The sequence below is a fragment of the Mustela lutreola genome, chromosome 10 (genome assembly GCF_030435805.1).
Source record: "Mustela lutreola isolate mMusLut2 chromosome 10, mMusLut2.pri, whole genome shotgun sequence".
In the NCBI taxonomy this organism is placed as follows: domain Eukaryota; kingdom Metazoa; phylum Chordata; class Mammalia; order Carnivora; family Mustelidae; genus Mustela; species Mustela lutreola.
Window position 1 is genome coordinate 3,866,775 of NC_081299.1, and position 17,066 is coordinate 3,883,840.

Below are 17,066 nucleotides of genomic sequence, written 5' to 3' on the forward strand. Positions count from 1 at the left end.
GTGGGGACCCTAATTATTTGGAAGCCCAGCAGGCGCATTTCACGTCATTAAACTCGCGGGCATCACCGAGAGGCCGGCCCTGTGTCACCCGAGCTCTGAGGCTCTGAAAGGTCGGTGATTTGGCCGCTCTGAGACCCCAACCCGCCAGAGACAGGCCTGGGATTGCAGCCCCCTCCCCGCGCGCTCTCTCCAGCACCCGGCTGTCTGCCGAGAGGCGGCCGCTGCTCTCTGGCGCCCCCAACCGGCCGTGGAAGAAATGGGGACCCGCAGACCCGGCGTTCCCGCCCCAGCGCGCAGGGAGAGAGCGGAGCTAGCCAGGGGGCCGCCAGAGTCAGGGTCCTCGGGCCGCGCCCTGCGCAGTGCTCCTGCGGCTCCAGGCTCCGGGCTCGGTCACCCCGGGCGGGAGCCAGTCAGCCTCGGACCCTCGCCCCACGCGGTCCTTTCCAGCCTCGGTGTTCCCGCCTCTGCCCTCGGGGCGACGCGCGGAGTGGCTGCAGCCGGAGCCCGTCGTCGCGGTGCAGGGACCGGCCTGGGAAGGGTGGACGGGAGACCCGCGCCCGAGTAATGCTGCGGCCCAGCGAGTAAGGGGTGTCGCCTGCAGGTCACCCAGAGGACACCGGGAGGGGAATTCCTGGGGTGGGAGTGAGGCGAGGTGGGTAAAGTGGAAGCAGGGGAGGCTAGACCTTGGGTAGGACGCACTGCGGCCTGACCTTCCAGGGCCGCCAACGGAGTGCGGGAGAAGAGGCGACCGCGCACAGGACCCCTCCGCACGCCTCCAGCCGGTTCCCCCTGCTCCCAGCGCTCCCAACCCCAGCGCTCCACGACCGCTGGACGCCCCGTCGGGTCCGGGTCTGGTAGAGAGGAAGGAGCCGCGCGGAGGCCGAGGGGGACGCGGGGGCTGGCGGGGACTGGCGCGGGGTCCGCGGCCGGGTCCCCGCACCGGACACGTCCCGCCGCCTTCCGGAGCTCTCCCAGAAGATGTCGGGAGCTATCTTCACGCCCCTGGAGGGCCTGGGTGCGCTGGACGCGGCGAGCGGCCACCCGCTGGTGTGCCCGCTGTGCCACGCACAGTTCGAGCGACCCTGCCTGTTGGACTGCTTCCACGACTTTTGCACCGGCTGCCTGCGCGGTCGCGCCACGGATGGCCGCCTCGCCTGCCCGCTGTGCCAGTGAGTGCCTGGAAGCCCTAACAGCACCCCCCCCCCCCACACACACACCCGGGCCACCGCCGGGGGAGGAGGATCGGCTCCTTGTGGGAGGGGAACTAGGTGTAGGGAAGGCTAGGCCCCGGCTCTGCGCTGCTCCCAGCCCGCACCTCTCCGCACTGCAGTGCGTAGGCTCCCGCCAATTTTACAGAGCAGGTTAATGAGGCTGGGAGGGACCGCCGGAGGCCTTCCATAGAAAGTCTAGAGGCAAGAGTGAGCCTAGAACATAGGTCATGTCGCTGCACAGTGCTGCTGCGCAGTTCATCTCAGCGCAGCGGTCATAACATTCCCAGAAATCGACTTTGGAGATCAATTGAGTCTTACGCCAACAGAAGCAGGTTATGTTGCCCCGAGTTGCAAGTGGCGTCCCTGATGAGGGGGAGGTTTCCACCCTTGACACCCCAGGCTGCACCAACCCCAGAGACCCCCAGGATTCACCCAGGAGGAGGCAGGAGGAGGGACAGGGTCAGAGTGAGCACTGGGAGAGAGATTTATCGCAGATGCCAAGTCCTATTTTTAGTTCCAGCCTGGAATGTGGGGGGCAGGAATGGAGGTAGGGAGCTGCTAGGAAGGGGAAGGGGCATTTGGATCGTGGCTGCAGCTTCTCCACAGACACCAGACGGTGGTGAAGGGCCCCAGCGGGCTCCCTCCGGTGGATCGGCTGCTGCAGTTCCTGGTGGACAGCTCGGGGGATGGCTCGGAGGCCGTGCATTGTGCCAACTGTGACCTGGAGTGCAACAAGCAGGCAGGGAGAGCTGGGGGCGGGCTGGGACGGAGGGTGCCAGGTCTGACGGTCCTGAGCTCCCAGTGTGCACCCAACATGTCCTTAGACCATTATCCATTTGGATTCTCCAAAATCTAAGACACCCTGAACCCCAAATGTGGGCCCCCCTTTTACAGGTGGGGAGACAGGTCCAGAGTAAGTGACTTGAAGCACTAGCAGATAGTGGCGGAGGTTAAAGTCATTTGATGTGGGGAGAGCTCACTGGTCCCCAACTAAGGTGGAGTTGTGACCTCCAGGAAGGGCTGTCGGGTGCCCAGGCTTGGGTCTGCCCTTAAGGGCCCACTGCTCCCTGGGGAGCTGTCCGAAGCTACCTACTGCCCAAGGGGAAGTGAGGACAACATGCTGTGGGAGGGGTATTCCTGTCCCCCCCAACCCCAGGCTATGAAAGACCAAGGAGCAGAGGTAGGCTTCAGGCTGGGCTGTGAAAGGCACATGGGACTCTTGACCTGTGAAAGCTGCATGTTGGGGGGAGGGTACCCCAAGTCCTAGGAGGACAGCCCTGCAGGAGCAAAAGCTCGGGGTGTGCTAGGCAAGTGCTGGGACAGGTGAGTTCCATCACAGAGAGATGACCAGCAGGAGATTAGGAGCTGGAGGTAGGGAGAGCAGGGGAGATAATGGCCTTGGATGCTAAAGTAAGGATTTGGGGTTCTGTGCTTTCATAGCCATTGCTGGGGTCAAAGCCACAGCTGCAGCCTGGGACCTGGACTCTCAGCCCTGGCTCTGGCCCAGGGCAGGGGAACCAATAGGCTCTCATTCCCTTCCTTCTTCAGGCCACCTTGTGACTCCAGATGGCCAGGGTGGGCACTGCCATTTGGCTACTATTGAGGGCACCAGGGAGGGCTCAAGCTGGAAATTTTGCTGTAGGTAACACGTTTCTGCCGTGCCCCACCCCACTTCAGGTTCTGTTCTCATCCATGAACTAGGTGTGTTAGAGCGTCAGGATCCCACAAAAAGGATGCCCGGAGCCACCTGCCTCCCCCACGCAGAGACTGACTTGCTCAGTGACAGGTGCGGGCTCAGGCTCCCCAGCGGGTGGGCGGGCTGAGGCTGCGCTGATCCTCCCTCCTTAGGATGCAGAGACCACATACTTCTGCAACACGTGTGGGCAGCCGCTGTGCGCGCGCTGCCGCGACGAAACGCACCGGGCACGCATGTTCGCGCACCACGACATCGTGGCTCTGGGCGAGCGCAGCCGCGACGTGCTCCAGAAGTGCAGTGAGTGCGGCGCACCGGGCAGGGGCCCGTGTGTCGGGGGCCGGTGGCCGGGATGGCCGGAGCCGGACGGGGGCAGGCCTGCCCGGAGCCCTCACCGCTGCTCCCGCCGCAGCGCTGCACGCCGAGCCCTACATCATGTTCTCCACCGACAAGAAGTCGCTGCTGTGCATCCGCTGCTTCCGGGACATGCAGGGGTGGGTAGAGGGAACAGGAGGTGAGGGGGCTGAAGGGCGGCCTGGAGCGGGGCTCACGAGCCCGCTCCCCGCAGGGAGAGCCGAGCGCACTGCGTGGACCTCGAGTCAGCCTACATGCAGGGCTGCGAGCGGCTGGAGCAGGCGGTGCTGGTGAGCGCGGGAGGGCCCGGCACCGGCACCGAGGGCGGGGGATGGGCGCCCCCCGCTGGGCTGAGGCCGCCCTGTTCCCAGGCCGTGAAGGCCCTGCAGACGGCCACCCGGGAGGCCATCGAACTGCTGCAGGCCATGGTGGAGGAGGTGCGGCGCAGCGCCGCGGAGGAGGAGGCTGCCATCCATGCCCTCTTCGGCAGCATGCAGGTGAGGGGTGCTGGGGTCCCGTGGGCCCGTGCTGCGCAGCCTCACCAGCCGTGACCCCATGCCCACAGCACCCCACCTTCCGCTACCAGGGAGTTTGCGGTGTAGTGGGGTGGCAAGCAAGGAGCGGCTTCCAGAAGTTCCTTAGTCATGTGGTCAGGAGAGATCCAGTCCCAGGCTGGTGCTGGGGGGAGGGTTGGGGAGGGAAGGTGTCCCCCAGGAGGTCCCCCGGGGCTCTCAGGCGGCCTGATGCAGGAAGGAAGGGCTAGGAGGCTGGGGAGATGCAGCCCGCCGCTCCAGCTGCGCGTCTGGGGCCGGGCGTGGGTGAGTGCCAGGAGGTGGCCAGCTGAGCAGGCCGAGTCAGAAGCTGCTGTCCCTCCCAGGACAGACTGGCGGAGAAGAAAGCGCTGTTGCTGCAGGCTGTGCAGAGGTGAGTGATGGCAGGGTCTCCGCTCCCTGCCTCTTGGTCTCACTGCTTGGACTGGGTAGACCTGGCCCCACCCTGGGAGCAGGACCTCTGGGTGAGGAGGGCAGGGTGCCCCCGGGTGCAGGAAGTGCTGACAGGGAAGGGTGCACAAAGGTGGTGGGGAGATGCGGCTTCCGGCTTCTGAGGTCCCCACTAGGTGGGGGCGAGCAGCACTCCCCACCAAGAATGGGCTGCCTGTCCCTCCCCCAGCCAATACGAAGAGAAGGACAAAGCCTTCAAGGAGCAGCTCTCCCACCTGGCCACTCTGTTGCCCACCCTGCAGGTGAGGGGAGCTGGGGGTTCAGGGCTGGGCACCCCAGGCCAGAGGCCTCCCTCCCCTGGCCAGGTCCTGAGTAGGGTCCCTCCCGCAGGTTCACCTGGTCATCTGCTCTTCCTTCCTCAGCTTGGCCAGTAAGGCTGAGTTCCTGGACCTGGGCTACGTGAGTCCCCCCAGCTCCCGAGAGAGCTCTCCCCTCCCCGCCAGCGGCCCACTCTGCACACCAGACTGCCACCTCGGGGCGTGGCAGCCTGCCCCTGGGCAGCTGCACCAGGGCTCTCCTGGGCTTACCTTCCCCTCCCCATGCCATCATCAGTGAACCATTTAGCTGAGTCTCTTTTAAAAGGACAGTGAAGGGGCACTGGGTGGCTCAGTGGGTTAAAGCCTCTGCCTTTGGCTCAGGGATGGAGCCCCGCATCGGCTCTCTGCTCAGCGGGGAGCCTGCTTCCTCCTCTCTCTCTGCCTGCCTCTCTGCCTACTTGTGATTACTCTGTCAAATAAATAAATAAATAACATCTTTAAAATATAAGGACAGTGAAGCCTGGAAGGGAGCATGAGCCTCCACTGCCCCAAAGTGTAGTGTGTCTACTGGAGTCCAGTCACCCCCAACTTTCCTGTGGATTTGGGGGCTGGGGTGGTGTGGGGGTTCTGGGGCAGTCCCAGGGAGGGCCTGGAGCCCCCAACGCACAGCAGGTCAAATGCCAAAGACAGCCCTGCCTTCCCACTCCTCACCTCCCACCCCTCCCCGGGCCTGAGCACCCCTGTCCTGCTGCAGGAGCTGATGGAGAGGCTGCAGGCCATCGTCACCCGTCCCCAGCACCTCCGGCCAGCGCAGGACAGCAAGGTGCACGGGGCGGAGTGGGCTGGGCTGGGCTGGGGGGACCAGCAGGTACAAAGGCCGCCTCACCACCCACTCCTGCCGCCCAGATCACTAGCGACCACCACGCGGAGTTTGCGCGCTGCCTGGAGCCGCTGCTGCTGCTGGGCCCACGGATGGCAACAGGTGCTGGGGCCGGCACCAGCACGTGAGCAGCGGGGTGCGGATGGGGTGGGGGGGCGGCCGAAGTACCCATTGCAGTGGGGTCTGGCGGCTTGCCGCCCTCCCCAGATGCCGAAACCTGGTTAGGGGAGGATGGGGAGGCCCCGGGGCTGTCCCCAGCTGCCACGGCAGCCGCCACCACCCAGGACGCGACACACAGGGACTGAAAGGAAGGGGCAGCTTGAGCTAAAGGCCTGACTTCCAGGTCTTAGCCTGGAGAGCCAGCAACACAGGAGGACTTAGGGGAAATGCCCGAGCTGGACGTATGTGCTAGGGACCCCAGGAACCCAGGGGACACTGGGCATCAGGCCAAATGTCCAAAGTCCCACGTGTGAGTGAACAAAGTTAACCCTGGACCAGCCCTGACGCGTCCTGATGGACTCTTGTCTGTACACAGACACTTCCCTGGGGAGTTTTTAAAATACCATATGCTGATGTCCTAGTACTGGCCCGGGGGGCTTCCTGGGGCTATTTCAGAGCCCCTGGGTGGTTCTGGCGTGCGGTCCAGGGGGAGAGGCTCAGAGCCTGGAGAAGGGGAAGACTCTCTCACTGCCCCCTCCCATCTGCATTCACACTGGCTCTCTCCCAGGCTAGCAGCAGGCTCAGGCCCCAAGGTGCTGATGGGGCCCAGCTGCCCTTCCCCAGCGGGAAGGATGTTGGGGTCTCTGGTCCGAAAGCCCACGCCGCACCGGTCCATCAGCACCAAGGTGCTGCTGACGGAGGGGGAGGACACGCCGTTCTCAGAGCACTGCCGCCACTATGAGGACTCCTACCGGGTGAGCGGGGACCAGGGATCTGCGGGCTGGGAAAGGCCCCACCGCTCCCTCTCACCAAAGTGCAGTGGCCAGATCTGGTCCTGGCCTCGAGGGCCCCCGCGGGGAGCACAGCCAGGCAGGTGTTCACTGGGTCTCCCTGCACAGCGCCTGCAGGCAGAGATTCAGAACCTGAAGGACCAGGTCCAAGAGCTGCACCGGGACCTCACCAAGCACCACTCGCTCATCAAGGCGGAGATCATGGGAGACCTCCTGCACAAGTCCCTGCAGGTGGACGCGCAGATTGCCTCCGAGTACGCTTCCCTGCAGGGGATGAGAGCAGTCTTCCAGGAGGTAGCGGACTGTGCCCGCCCCCTCCCGCCCTCCAGCCCCGCACCTGACTTCCCTGCAGCCCCGCCGGTCAGCTTGAACACAGGCTACCCCAAGCTTGAACACAGGCTCTCCGGAAGGGGAGAAAAGGAGGACCTTAGTCTGGCCCATCATGAGGCCCTCGTGTGGCCGGCTCTGGAACTGGGGTCTTTGCTGCCTAGAATCACATGAACTAGCTGGGGGTGCCCTAAGGCCCTGAGTAGCTAGAGGACAGAAATGCCACCAGTGGAAATTAAAGCTCATGGCCAAGGGCAACATCCAACTCACTTTCTCTTTCAGATTTGGGAGGAATCCTACCAGCGGGTGGCTAACGAGCAGGAGATTTACGAAGGTCACAGGCCACTGCTGCTGGGTGCACCCCTTTCCTGGAGCTAACCCACGTGCTGGCAGGCGCAGGAAATCAGCTACCTACTAACCAGATACAAACTCCCATGCTCTTCCCCGTAGCCCTCGACTTTGCCCCACAATTGCTAATGCCCCAGGTCAGGCTTCAGGAAGCAGAATGCCTTCACAAGTCTTACGTTGCCCTTTAATTAAAGAGGCAAGCGCTGAAGTGGTTAGGATACTTAGACGGTATGAGGCTTGACAGTGAGAACCTGAAGACAACAAGACCCAGTGCTCTGGCCTTGGCTCCCACAGCCCAGCTCCATGACCTTCTCCAGCTGAAGCAGGAGAATGCCTACCTGACCACCATCACCAAGCAGATCACGCCCTACATCCGCTCCATTGCCAAGGTGAAAGAGCGGCTGGAGCCCAGGTGAGACCAAGGGGTGTTCACAGGACAGCCAAGACACAAGGATGTGTGTGGGAAAGGTGCCACACATTCAGAAAAGCTCTTTTCGGGAAGTCGGTGGGTCAGGATATGAAGGTTCACTGGGCGTCTGGGCAGACCATGTTCTGAACATCTCCAAAAGCACAGAATGAGTGGGCTGCTTTTGAGTTTCTGCTTCGAGGCACAAAATCGCTCCCTCTAGCCCTCAGGAATAGATCAAAGCAAAAGATACTTCTTGAGGGTGTAATGAGGGCCCTCAGCAGATCCCAGCAGCAGGACACGGAGGAGAGAGCAGAACGTTCTGACTACATGTTTAAGCCACATCTGGACAAGGCTGGGCTCTCAGCACTGCACTTGGGCATCAAAAGGTGTTACAATGGCAGAGGGATGTTGGTGGCAGGTCCTCAGTATGCCTGTTTCTTGAGTCACCTGGCCCCAGGGTGGGTTGGTTGCCCTACACGTCTGGAGCACAACGGTCAGTCAGCCTGACCTCGTCCCCTACCACCTTCTTGGGAACTTCATTCGCCTCACCCCTGTCTTCTATCTGTTTCCTGTATCCCATGTTTCCTCTTTTGTGGTTTGGTGGAGTCTACCCCTCCCCACCATAGTCCTTTGAGCAAGTGTGCACAGGAGGTCTATAATTTGGAGAGCACCAGTCTGAAATGTCTTTATTCTGCCTTCACTCTTGACTGATAGTTTTGCTGGGTATAGAATTCAGATTGAAATTCTAGACTGGGGGGCGCCTGGGTGGCTCAGTGGGTTAAGGCTCTGCCTTCGGCTCAGGTCATATTCTCAGAGTTCTGGGCTCGAGCCCCACTTTGAGCTCTCTGCTCAGCAGGGAGCCTGCTTCCCTCTCTGTCTCTGCCTGCTTCTCATCTCTGTCAAATAAATAAAATCTTTGAAAAAAAAAAAGAAATTCTAGATTGAAAATTATTCTCCTTTGACAGCATCACTGTATTATTTTCTAACTTCCAAGGCTGTCTTTGAGAAGTTTGATGGCATTCTGATTCTTAATCCTTGTGACAAGAATATTTATTCTCTTTAGAAGCTTGTGGAATTTTCTCTGGTCCCAGGGTTCTGAAACTTCCCACTGGTGAGGGTCTACTTCCGTCCATCAGAAAGAACCCGGTCTTTGCAGTCTGGAAGTTCACCTCCTTCAGTTTTGACACACATCTTTTTGAACCAGTGAGTTGATTTCACGTTTTCTCTTTCTGGAATTTCTATTACTGGATATCGGCTCTTCCAGGCTGGCCCTCTGATTTGCTTTCTCTGGCTTTTCTTCTCTTTGTGTCTCTGCTGTGCCTTCCGTGACATGTCCTTTTTCTCCCAACTCTTGTACTGAGTTCTTCACTTTTGAAGAAAATTTCCACGAGCACTTTTAAAAACTTCATTGTTTTCCAATTCCAAGAGCTCCTGCTTTGTACCCTAGACTTGTCTTTTTTGCAGCCTTCTGTTGTTTCTCAGATGTGTCTTAACCCTCTGAGGCTGATAGTGTTTACTGTTTCTTTCTTCCTTAAATCTGTTTCCCCCACATGTTGGTTTAGGCTTTCATCTTCCGTGTTAAAGGCTTCTCTCCAGTCGTCTCTGAGCACGTGCTCATAGTAGGAGCTGGTGGGCAGGGGCGGACCGGGTAATCGGAGCATGTGGATGGCGCTTCAGAGCTTGGGGTCAGGCCAGGCAGGGCTTTTCTCTGTGTTTTCCGTAGTCTCTTCCCTGGAGGCTGTCCTGTTAAGCATTTGCAGGCACACAGTTCTCACCTGTGTGGTACCCTCCGAGACTGGCCCTTTGGTGGGCTGTGGGAGGGGCAGCTGCTCCGCACTAAGGACCTTGACTGTCACCCCACTCCCTGCTTCTGCGCTGTCCTCTCTGTTGCAGAGGCAAGGGGGCGCGCTCGGGTGTCTCCCATCTGCTGAGGTTGTTAACCCCTGACCGCATGCCCTCCAGCTTCAAAAATCTGGGTGTTATTCTTTTCTGTTCTCGACCTGGAGAAGTTTCTTCCCCTATTGTTTTGGCCCCTTTACTAGAGTTTTAGCAACTTTGAGGAAGAAGGAAAATTAAAGTGTGTGCAACTGTATGTTCACCCAAGCCACAAGTGAGCCTCCTGACTCGGGGACGTCAGACTCGGCACAGCTCTGCACAGTCCTGGTGGCGTCCGGGTCTACCCAGGATGGGCTGCAGCGTCTCCTCAGCGGGCATTCAAAGCCGTTCACTCCACACACTGCACAATTCCATTTATAAAACCTCCGAACCAGACACACCTGCATCAGCAGTTGAGATGCTGATGATCCCTGGGGGCCTCTGGGTGGAGGTGACGTTCTGGGTCCTGCCTACCCAACTTATTCAGGCTACGCACACGTACCAGCCTCGTTCTTATCAATGGTGCACATTTCCTTCTGGGTGCTCTGCTTCAGTGCGAAAATGGCTTCAAGTAATGTGCTACTGGCTGCCTGGCTTTGTGGGGGAAATGGCGCCTGTGATCCGTTTTGGCAAAGCGCAAGCAGCTCAGGCTAGAGCCTGGCTCCTGGAGGTTCGAAGGGAGGAAGGAGGTTGCCTCCATCCCTTTCCAGGGCCCCATTTTCCAGGTGTCTGGTGCTGCCGCCTCTGCTTCCTCCCCTTGCACTGCGGGCAGCCCCACCCGCCCCGAGCCCGCTCCTGGGGCCGGTTGTCCTCAGGGGCCTCTGGCTGCAGCCCTCGGTCTCTCAGTAGTGCTCACGGCCGTCCTCACCACACTCCTCTCTTTCTTCCGAGGCAGCCCACACCTGTTTCCCTCCTGCCGCTCAGGCTGTCCCTTCTTAGGCTGTCTGGCCACTCTGCCACCTCTGCGCGGTGCCCAAGCGTCAGCTTTCCCCACGGCCCAGTCCTACGGCCTCTCCCCATCCCACACCCTATGCTTAAGTGGCTTCACCCAGTCCCAACTTTAAAATCCCACTGTGACACAGACGACCTTCAAGCCCTCCCCAGCACAAGCCCTTCTGAGCTGCAGACCCCTCTCCAACGGCCCCTTCCTGGGGATCTCCACTTGGACACATCACAGGTGCCTCAGCTCCCCCAGTGACAGGACTCCATAACCGTCCCCCCAACAGTGAGTGACACCACAGCATCCAGATGCCCCAGTGAGAAGGCCAGGGGCCTTCTGATTCCTTTCCTTTCTTTTCCTCACCTCATTTCCAACAACCCTGAGTCCTGCTGACATGACTGTCTCAGGCCATAGCTGTCCCCATGGCTGCCCCAGGCCAAGCCACCGTCACTGACCATCTCCGGCCCCTCTAGGGTGTTCCATAGCCAGCGGTCTTAAAGCCTAGAGTTCCCATCACTCTGGGCCTGACAGCCCTTTTGGGACCCTCCTTGTCCCCCTCCAACCAGACTAGCCCCTCACCACACTCCAGTCACAATGGCCTTTCAGTTCCCCAGACAAGTCAGACGAGTTCCCCCTTCCCATCCTCTGCCTGGACCGCTCTTACTTCAGACTGTCCGAGAACCTCTCCACACGGGTCCCTGCTGCCTGGCCCCGCGGCGCCTTCTTCCCAACCTCCGCATGTCTCCTGACCACAACGCAGCTGTCCCGAGAACAGCCCCAGCCCTAGTCAGTATCTGAGGACCAAAACCCTAGGCAGGCCCATGAGTGTCTCGCTCAGTTGGGTTGTCTAGAGAGCTGCAGACAGGCTGCCTTCAAGCCTGCTGGGAGCTGTTTCTCTCCCTCAGGCTTCAGGCACCAGCGGACCCACAGTCGGAGCCCCCACAAAACACGCACGATGACGGCGCCAGTGGAGAGACACAGGCCAGGTAAGGCAGGGCTCTCTAGCCCAAGTGGCGAGCGATTCAATCTCAGAGACAAACGTGGGGCACAGAGACAGGCCCCGGGTTTTCTTTCCCATCTGGCCCAGACTGCTGCTGACCAGCTCCCCGAGCTCAGCAGGGTCTGTTCGTAACACTCGGGGCGGGGGAGTTCAGAGGGCGGATGTGGCCTGCGTTCTAGAATTCTAAGTGGCTGTGGCTGCGGCCTGCGGCACTCCCTCCGCCCAGGGCTGCGTGCCCTGCAGACCGGCCCGCACGCACGCACACCAAGCGCCTTAGAGTCTCTGAAATGAGAAAAAGTGACTCCACGTGAGAGCATCACTGTTCACTGGAGATGGTGTCTGCCGAAATACCTGCCGCAGAAAAAGAATGTGCTGGAAGACACGGGACGGGCCCAGGCTGGTCTTCCAGTATTCTGCTCTCCCTTAAGTGAGCTCGCCATGGGTGGGGCAGAGAACAGGGTAAAAAAAAATCCGAGCGGGCCGAGCTCGCCGGCACAGAGCAGTCTGCCGCTCTGCAGACCGGACACGGGTCTCAACCTTGCTGCCGCCAGGTGTAGCCCAGATGCTCCAGCGGAGCGTCCATTTGAACCTGTTGTCCCCACAAGGCTCTGAGAAGGCCTGAACCGCACTTGTTCAGGCAACTAAAACTCAGTAACCGTGAGACTCTTTCAGGGGACGATCTGGTTCTGGTTTACCCACAGGTGGTCCCCAAAAGTCTTCCCATTCCGAAAGCCTCGGCCCCCGTGGATGTTAGTGCTGGCTTGGGGGTGGCCAGTAGAACTCACATCAAGTGTCCCTTTAGGAATGACCCGGTGAGTGTCACAGAGAAGAGAGAGAAAACATCAGAACCTAGAGGGAGCGGCCGGACTCTGAGCAGCCCCACAGAAGAGCCTCTGCTGAAGAGGAAAGACGCCCCCAGACCCAGACAGAAGGATGGGGGTGACGTCCCCCTGTGGAGGGAGCGTCCGACTTAGCAAATGGGACCGGCCCGGAGGGGTGGTTTCACAGCCCACACATCAAGACTGGGATATTTGAGAAAAGGCTGTTCCCTTCATGAAACAAAGTCATCACAGAACAGCAGAAAACCCCAAAAACTCTGACAGGCCCTCATTTCAGATTCTTTGGCCTTAACTTAAGCTTCACTCTTCCCGGTGTCTGCACTGCACGAAGCCCTGGTCCTCTTCAGGAGGTTGGGGACTGGGGATGGCATCCCGGGCCACGTGGAGAAGCCCCTCGCTCCTCGGGCCCCTCCCAGGTGTCTGTGGGCCCAGCGTGCACCACCCCGAACTTGAAATCGTGGGACTCTGGCACAGGGCAGCACCTGCCCTGCCTCAAACAAATTCATTGTCCCTGAGCCACAGCCCCCCACCAGTAAGCTGTGCCCGGGCACAGGCTCAAAAACCGTGGCTCCGGTTTTCTCCTTTCACACAAGGACTGAGCTCACGGAGCAAGACGCGGCTGGCGGTATGTGTGGCAGGAGGCAGTCACAACTTCTGTGCTTTTTCCTGCTTTTCCAGACGATGGTCACTCTCCTGTGTAAAGGATGACCCTGAAGTGACTTTTCTCCAGTGGTTTCCACTCCTGCGTGGTGCCCTTTCTCTGAGATGAAATTTCACCAATGCTTAAGGAGGAAAATCAATCTGGATGACCTAAAATTTCATTTGGGAGATAAAAATGTCCAGTCACATTTTAAGCAGATATCCAATTGTTCAATGGTTTCCAGCAGCAAATGGCTTCCATGTGCCAGGGAGACCAGCACGTCAGTACCTGACAGCATCGCGTCCGTGTCCAGCGCCTCTGCCCCTGCTGTTCTGGGGCACAGACATGCTCCTTCCACAGCCTCACAAACCCCCCGGGGCCTACAGGGCAGGAGGAACTTGTCTTAATGGACTGGCTATAGAGATCAGAATTCAGAACTGAACTGAGTGGGCAAATCACATCTGGTTTCATGCAGCAGGTCCTGGACATTTCTTAGAGGTGACATGATGACATCCCACACAACCACGCTACGGTTCATAGTGAAATCAAGTACAGTTTTATTTAAGAATTGGAAAGAATATTCAGTATCTGTGAAAGAAAATCCAATTTAAAATATTTAAATAAACATTTCTGCATGTAAAAAGAGTAGAATAATTACTCCATTAAATTACTCTCCTAGCTACGGGACGGCTTCCTCTAGAGCAAGCGCTTGGGACCACCGCCCCGATGGCTGGCGCTCCAGGCCCAGGGCAAGGCAGCGAGCTCTCACAGCAGGGCACAGAGCGCAAGCCTCCCCCACCAGCCTCATCAAGCCACTACGGAAGCAAGGTGGCGGTGGGAGATCACAACTATCTAAGGCAGTAAGAAAGTGCAGAGAAGGGACAGTGGTTTACTGTGCCTGTGACGGAGGGACTGCGGCCAGAGTGAGCCTGGGCTACGGCCGACCCTCCTGAGCCTAAGCTAGTAACACGAGTACGCTTTAGGAGTATTTCCCTATCATGTCAATTATTCAGAGTGTTAAATAAATGCAAGGGATTAATAAAGTTTAGTCTCTAGGCTTAAGAAGCAGTTCCTACAGATGACGGCCAGTGGGGTATGCCGCCTTTCGCTTTCAGCCGGGCTCGTGCTACTCACTTCCTCTCCTGTAAGCTGCTATTCTCGGCCCCAGCCTGCAAATCCTCAGAGACGGTTTCATTTCACGCTCCTTCAGAGTAGCTTTGTTCCATGCACTGCCTTTTCTCCATTTAAGAATCTCCACTTTAAAACCCACAATGGAAAAAGTCAGTCATCTCTTGACAGTTTCTTAATTTGAGGGAACTGGTGACGTGGCCTTTACCCAAAAAGCTTTAGGGAATACCCAAAAAGCCTGTACTTCATTAACCTGATTCTCTGCCGGGTACAATGTCACTGCTAAATTTATAAAGTTAAAAATAATCTGAGAATGTCAGTACTAGATGAAAGTCAATCACCTGCCAAGTCTTCCCCTAAGTAGCTCATCTTCTCTCCCCCAAGTAACTGCTGACTTCTACCCTGGGTGTACAGGTTGGGGTGGAGGGGTGTCTCCCTACTCCCGCCCACGGGACTGCTCTTAAAGCCCAGGCGGTGTAACAGCAGCATCTCACTGCAGAAACACCAGGCCTGCCTCCTGAGCTCAAGGGCCTGGCAGCAAGGTGGGCTTCGCGAACTCCAGCAGGTGGACAAAGCTGAGATCACTTTCTGTCACTAGGGGCTGTCAGGAGCTGTTCTCCATCTATTAAACACAACTTCACAGTGCCCCCCCCCCCCCGCCCCGCACCTGGGGGGAATGAATGCTGGGTCCAATCCTGTTAGATGCAGCACAGAACGTTCCCTCAAGAAGGTCGGGATGGCTCCCGACGCCCCAGACACACCCTCCTCCAGTCTGCAGTCCCGAGGAGTGGCGTAGACTTTACTAAGCGTGGTCTGGAGAGCAAGCCAGAATGGATTCGACTCAAGTTCCCAGAGTAAGAGCATGTTGATGTCCCACTGGGGAGTGTTCGTACCAGAGGGACTGGCTGCTGAGAGCTCCAGCAGCGGCCTCGGCCGGCCTGGCTGCAAGGCCCTCTCGAGGGCTGATGGCAGGGTCCACTCACACCAGGAGAGTGGCATCCCAGGAATCAACAAACCCGTAAACCTCTTTGGTATATATAATAACGAAAAAATTAATTAGGCCATGGAATCTAGAAGTCAGTACTACTTCTGAGTTGGTAACACGCTCTTCTGAACACACAGCTCCAGCGTCTGGTGCGGCCGACCGGGTCCGCCTCTGCGCCATCTCGTGCAGTGCAGATTCCATTTAAGCCATCTCTCCTATCTAAGGATCAGAAACGTCTGACGTTGTTCTTCTAAGTTTTCACAACACCCCTATGAGGTAGGTGGTATCGACCCCATTCTACAGATGGGGAGTCTAGGCACAGAAAGGTTAAGTGGCTCCTTGAAGCCGCCGGGCATGGCGTGGCCACCGGGCAGCTCTCGGCTCTCGGTAGCGGCTACTGCCAACTGCAGGAAGGATTTCGTGCTGAGACCAAGGCCCTCTCTTGTCCAGAATTAAACCAGGGTCTTAAAGCTGATGCAGTTAAAGCCAACCACTCTCCCCAAACTTGAAAAACAAAAATACTAATTCTCAGTTGGGATCATTCGTTCTATTTAAGACTTTTGTGAGCTGACTTGCTTGAATTGTATAGTTATATATGCTCGAACAGTCTGTCATGGCATTAGAGTTGGTGGAATTTTGAGAACAGAATATAGAAATCAATAGTTAAGAGATTTCAATGGAAACACAAAAATATAAGCGGTGATGCAGTAAGACTAAAACCCCAAATAAACGGAGAGTAATACTTCCCAATGGTTAACAAGGCCTTACACAGAGCCGGGGTTCAGTTAGCATTTCTTGGATAAAGGAAAAATGTCACATCTTCCAACACGCCTGTCACTGATAACAGCCCCCTCTTGGGAAAAGAGCAGGAGCCAGGACCCCGGGGAAAGCCACAGGGGCCCACAGTCTCCCCGGCTTGGGGTGCCCTTGTTAACACAAAGCCACTCAGCCAAAGCGTCCGGAGGTGTCCATGCTGCCTTTCTGCCAAATAAAAGTTGGGGCTTGAAACACTAAGCCCCCTTGAAATTTATACCGCTATTTATAAAAAATAGATATGTAAATACGATTAAATATATTAAGAGCCAAAGTGCCTTATAAAGAATTATCTTTAAAACTGTATAGATGCTCATGCACTAAGCACAGGAATAAGGAGGTCAGGGCTGTGCCGTCTGTGTTGTTCGGTTAAGGATTCTGAATGTATTTCTAACACTAAGCACTGCTGCCCACATACCCCTTCCTGCCAAAGAAGCCTCACTCAGGGATGAGCGAGCCCCCCACTCCCAAGGGGTCCTCGTCACACTAAATGCCTCGTGGGGGATGCTGCGCGGCCTGGGCTGTCACCAGGGCCCTTCTAGGGGGTCAATGTCGAATATTGCTGTTATTTGCTCCTTGTCCATCTTCAATCTGTGTCCTACCTTGATTCAGCCCAAGAACAGATTGCTCTAGGGTGTGGGTCCTTTGGTCCTAAGGCCTTCTGACCACTGGTCTCGAGTGATATTCCAGAAGAGTAATTGGTGACATATAAAATGGTTCAGAAAATCCATTCTGCAGAGCGGCTGACAGGGGGACAGCCATGGCCCAGGCCATGTGCAGTGTGAGGCCTCTGGGTCCGGCCTGGCCCGTTCCAGCTGTGTTATAGCTCGACCTTGACCCCTTTTATAAAAGGCAGCCCTGTGGGCACCCGCTTCTTATACTCCAGGTACTCCTCTCCAAAAAAGTGAATTAACGAGATCTCCTCTTCTTCTGTTCGATCTCGGAAGAATCGCCACACTGTCAGAGCGTAGCCAATGCCACAGATGGGATTACACAGCATCACCTGGCGGAGGACACGAAGGTGATCAGGGTCAGTGTCCTGACACCAAGCACTTCAGCAGCACCTGTTTCTCCTGAATATCCACCCAGGACTTCCTGCCAACAGCCCAAGAGACTCTCAGAATACTACTAGGGTCTTTGAGACCTGAGGCCGTTCACTGAAACCTTACGTAACTCCTTTCACATTAGAGCTAAACAAACACTGAGCACTGTAGTTTTTTTCTAGACACTTTTTGGTGGTTCCTCTTTTTTTTTTTTTTTTTTAAACATTTTGTTTTTATTTATTTGACAGACACAGATCACAAATAGGCAGAGAGAGGAGGAAGCAAGCTCCCTCCAGAGCAGAGAGCCTGATGTGGAGCTCGATCCTGGGACCCCAGGATCATGACCCGAGCCAAAGGCAGAGGCTTTAACCCA

The 17,066-nt window shown here is 57.3% G+C and overlaps 2 protein-coding genes across 20 annotated transcripts in view; one reads left to right on the plus strand and one right to left on the minus strand.

Moving 5' to 3' along the window:
• Nucleotides 1–13,367, plus strand: RNF207 (ring finger protein 207). 19 transcript variants are annotated; one of them, XM_059135146.1, is made up of 18 exons: nucleotides 29–1,169; nucleotides 1,818–1,950; nucleotides 3,060–3,204; nucleotides 3,317–3,398; nucleotides 3,473–3,548; nucleotides 3,630–3,755; nucleotides 4,136–4,182; nucleotides 4,429–4,501; nucleotides 4,590–4,658; nucleotides 5,271–5,339; nucleotides 5,423–5,520; nucleotides 6,124–6,310; nucleotides 6,455–6,640; nucleotides 6,956–7,007; nucleotides 7,316–7,433; nucleotides 11,151–11,231; nucleotides 11,947–12,057; nucleotides 12,763–13,367. In XM_059135146.1, the coding sequence occupies exons 1-18, from the start codon at nucleotides 979–981 to the stop codon at nucleotides 12,851–12,853; spliced, it is 1,935 nt and encodes a 644-aa protein (XP_058991129.1). In that variant the 5' UTR covers nucleotides 29–978; the 3' UTR covers nucleotides 12,854–13,367. The 19 variants fall into 19 exon arrangements, 12 of the variants coding, with proteins under 12 accessions (XP_058991123.1, XP_058991128.1, XP_058991119.1 ...); XM_059135139.1 differs by having other exon boundaries at nucleotides 5–1,169; nucleotides 3,060–3,398; nucleotides 4,141–4,182; nucleotides 4,622–4,658; XM_059135138.1 differs by having other exon boundaries at nucleotides 23–1,169; nucleotides 3,473–3,755.
• The window catches only part of ICMT (isoprenylcysteine carboxyl methyltransferase), a 9,092-nt gene continuing 5,283 nt past the window's right edge, over nucleotides 13,258–17,066 (minus strand). Inside the window, exon 5 of the mRNA XM_059135158.1 lies at nucleotides 13,258–16,653. Coding sequence (XP_058991141.1) covers nucleotides 16,471–16,653 — 183 coding nt within the window. The 3' untranslated portion in view covers nucleotides 13,258–16,470. The remainder of the gene's footprint in view (nucleotides 16,654–17,066) is intronic.

Bases quoted from the DNA above. Each gene is read 5' to 3' on its own strand.
- RNF207 (XM_059135136.1), top strand. From the start codon at position 979: ATGTCGGGAGCTATCTTCACGCCCCTGGAGGGCCTGGGTGCGCTGGAC. The intron at 4,183-4,428 runs GTGAGTGATGGC...TCCCTCCCCCAG, and splicing joins TTGCTGCAGGCTGTGCAGAG to CCAATACGAAGAGAAGGACA. The intron at 5,521-6,123 runs GTGAGCAGCGGG...GCTCTCTCCCAG, and splicing joins GCTGGGGCCGGCACCAGCAC to GCTAGCAGCAGGCTCAGGCC.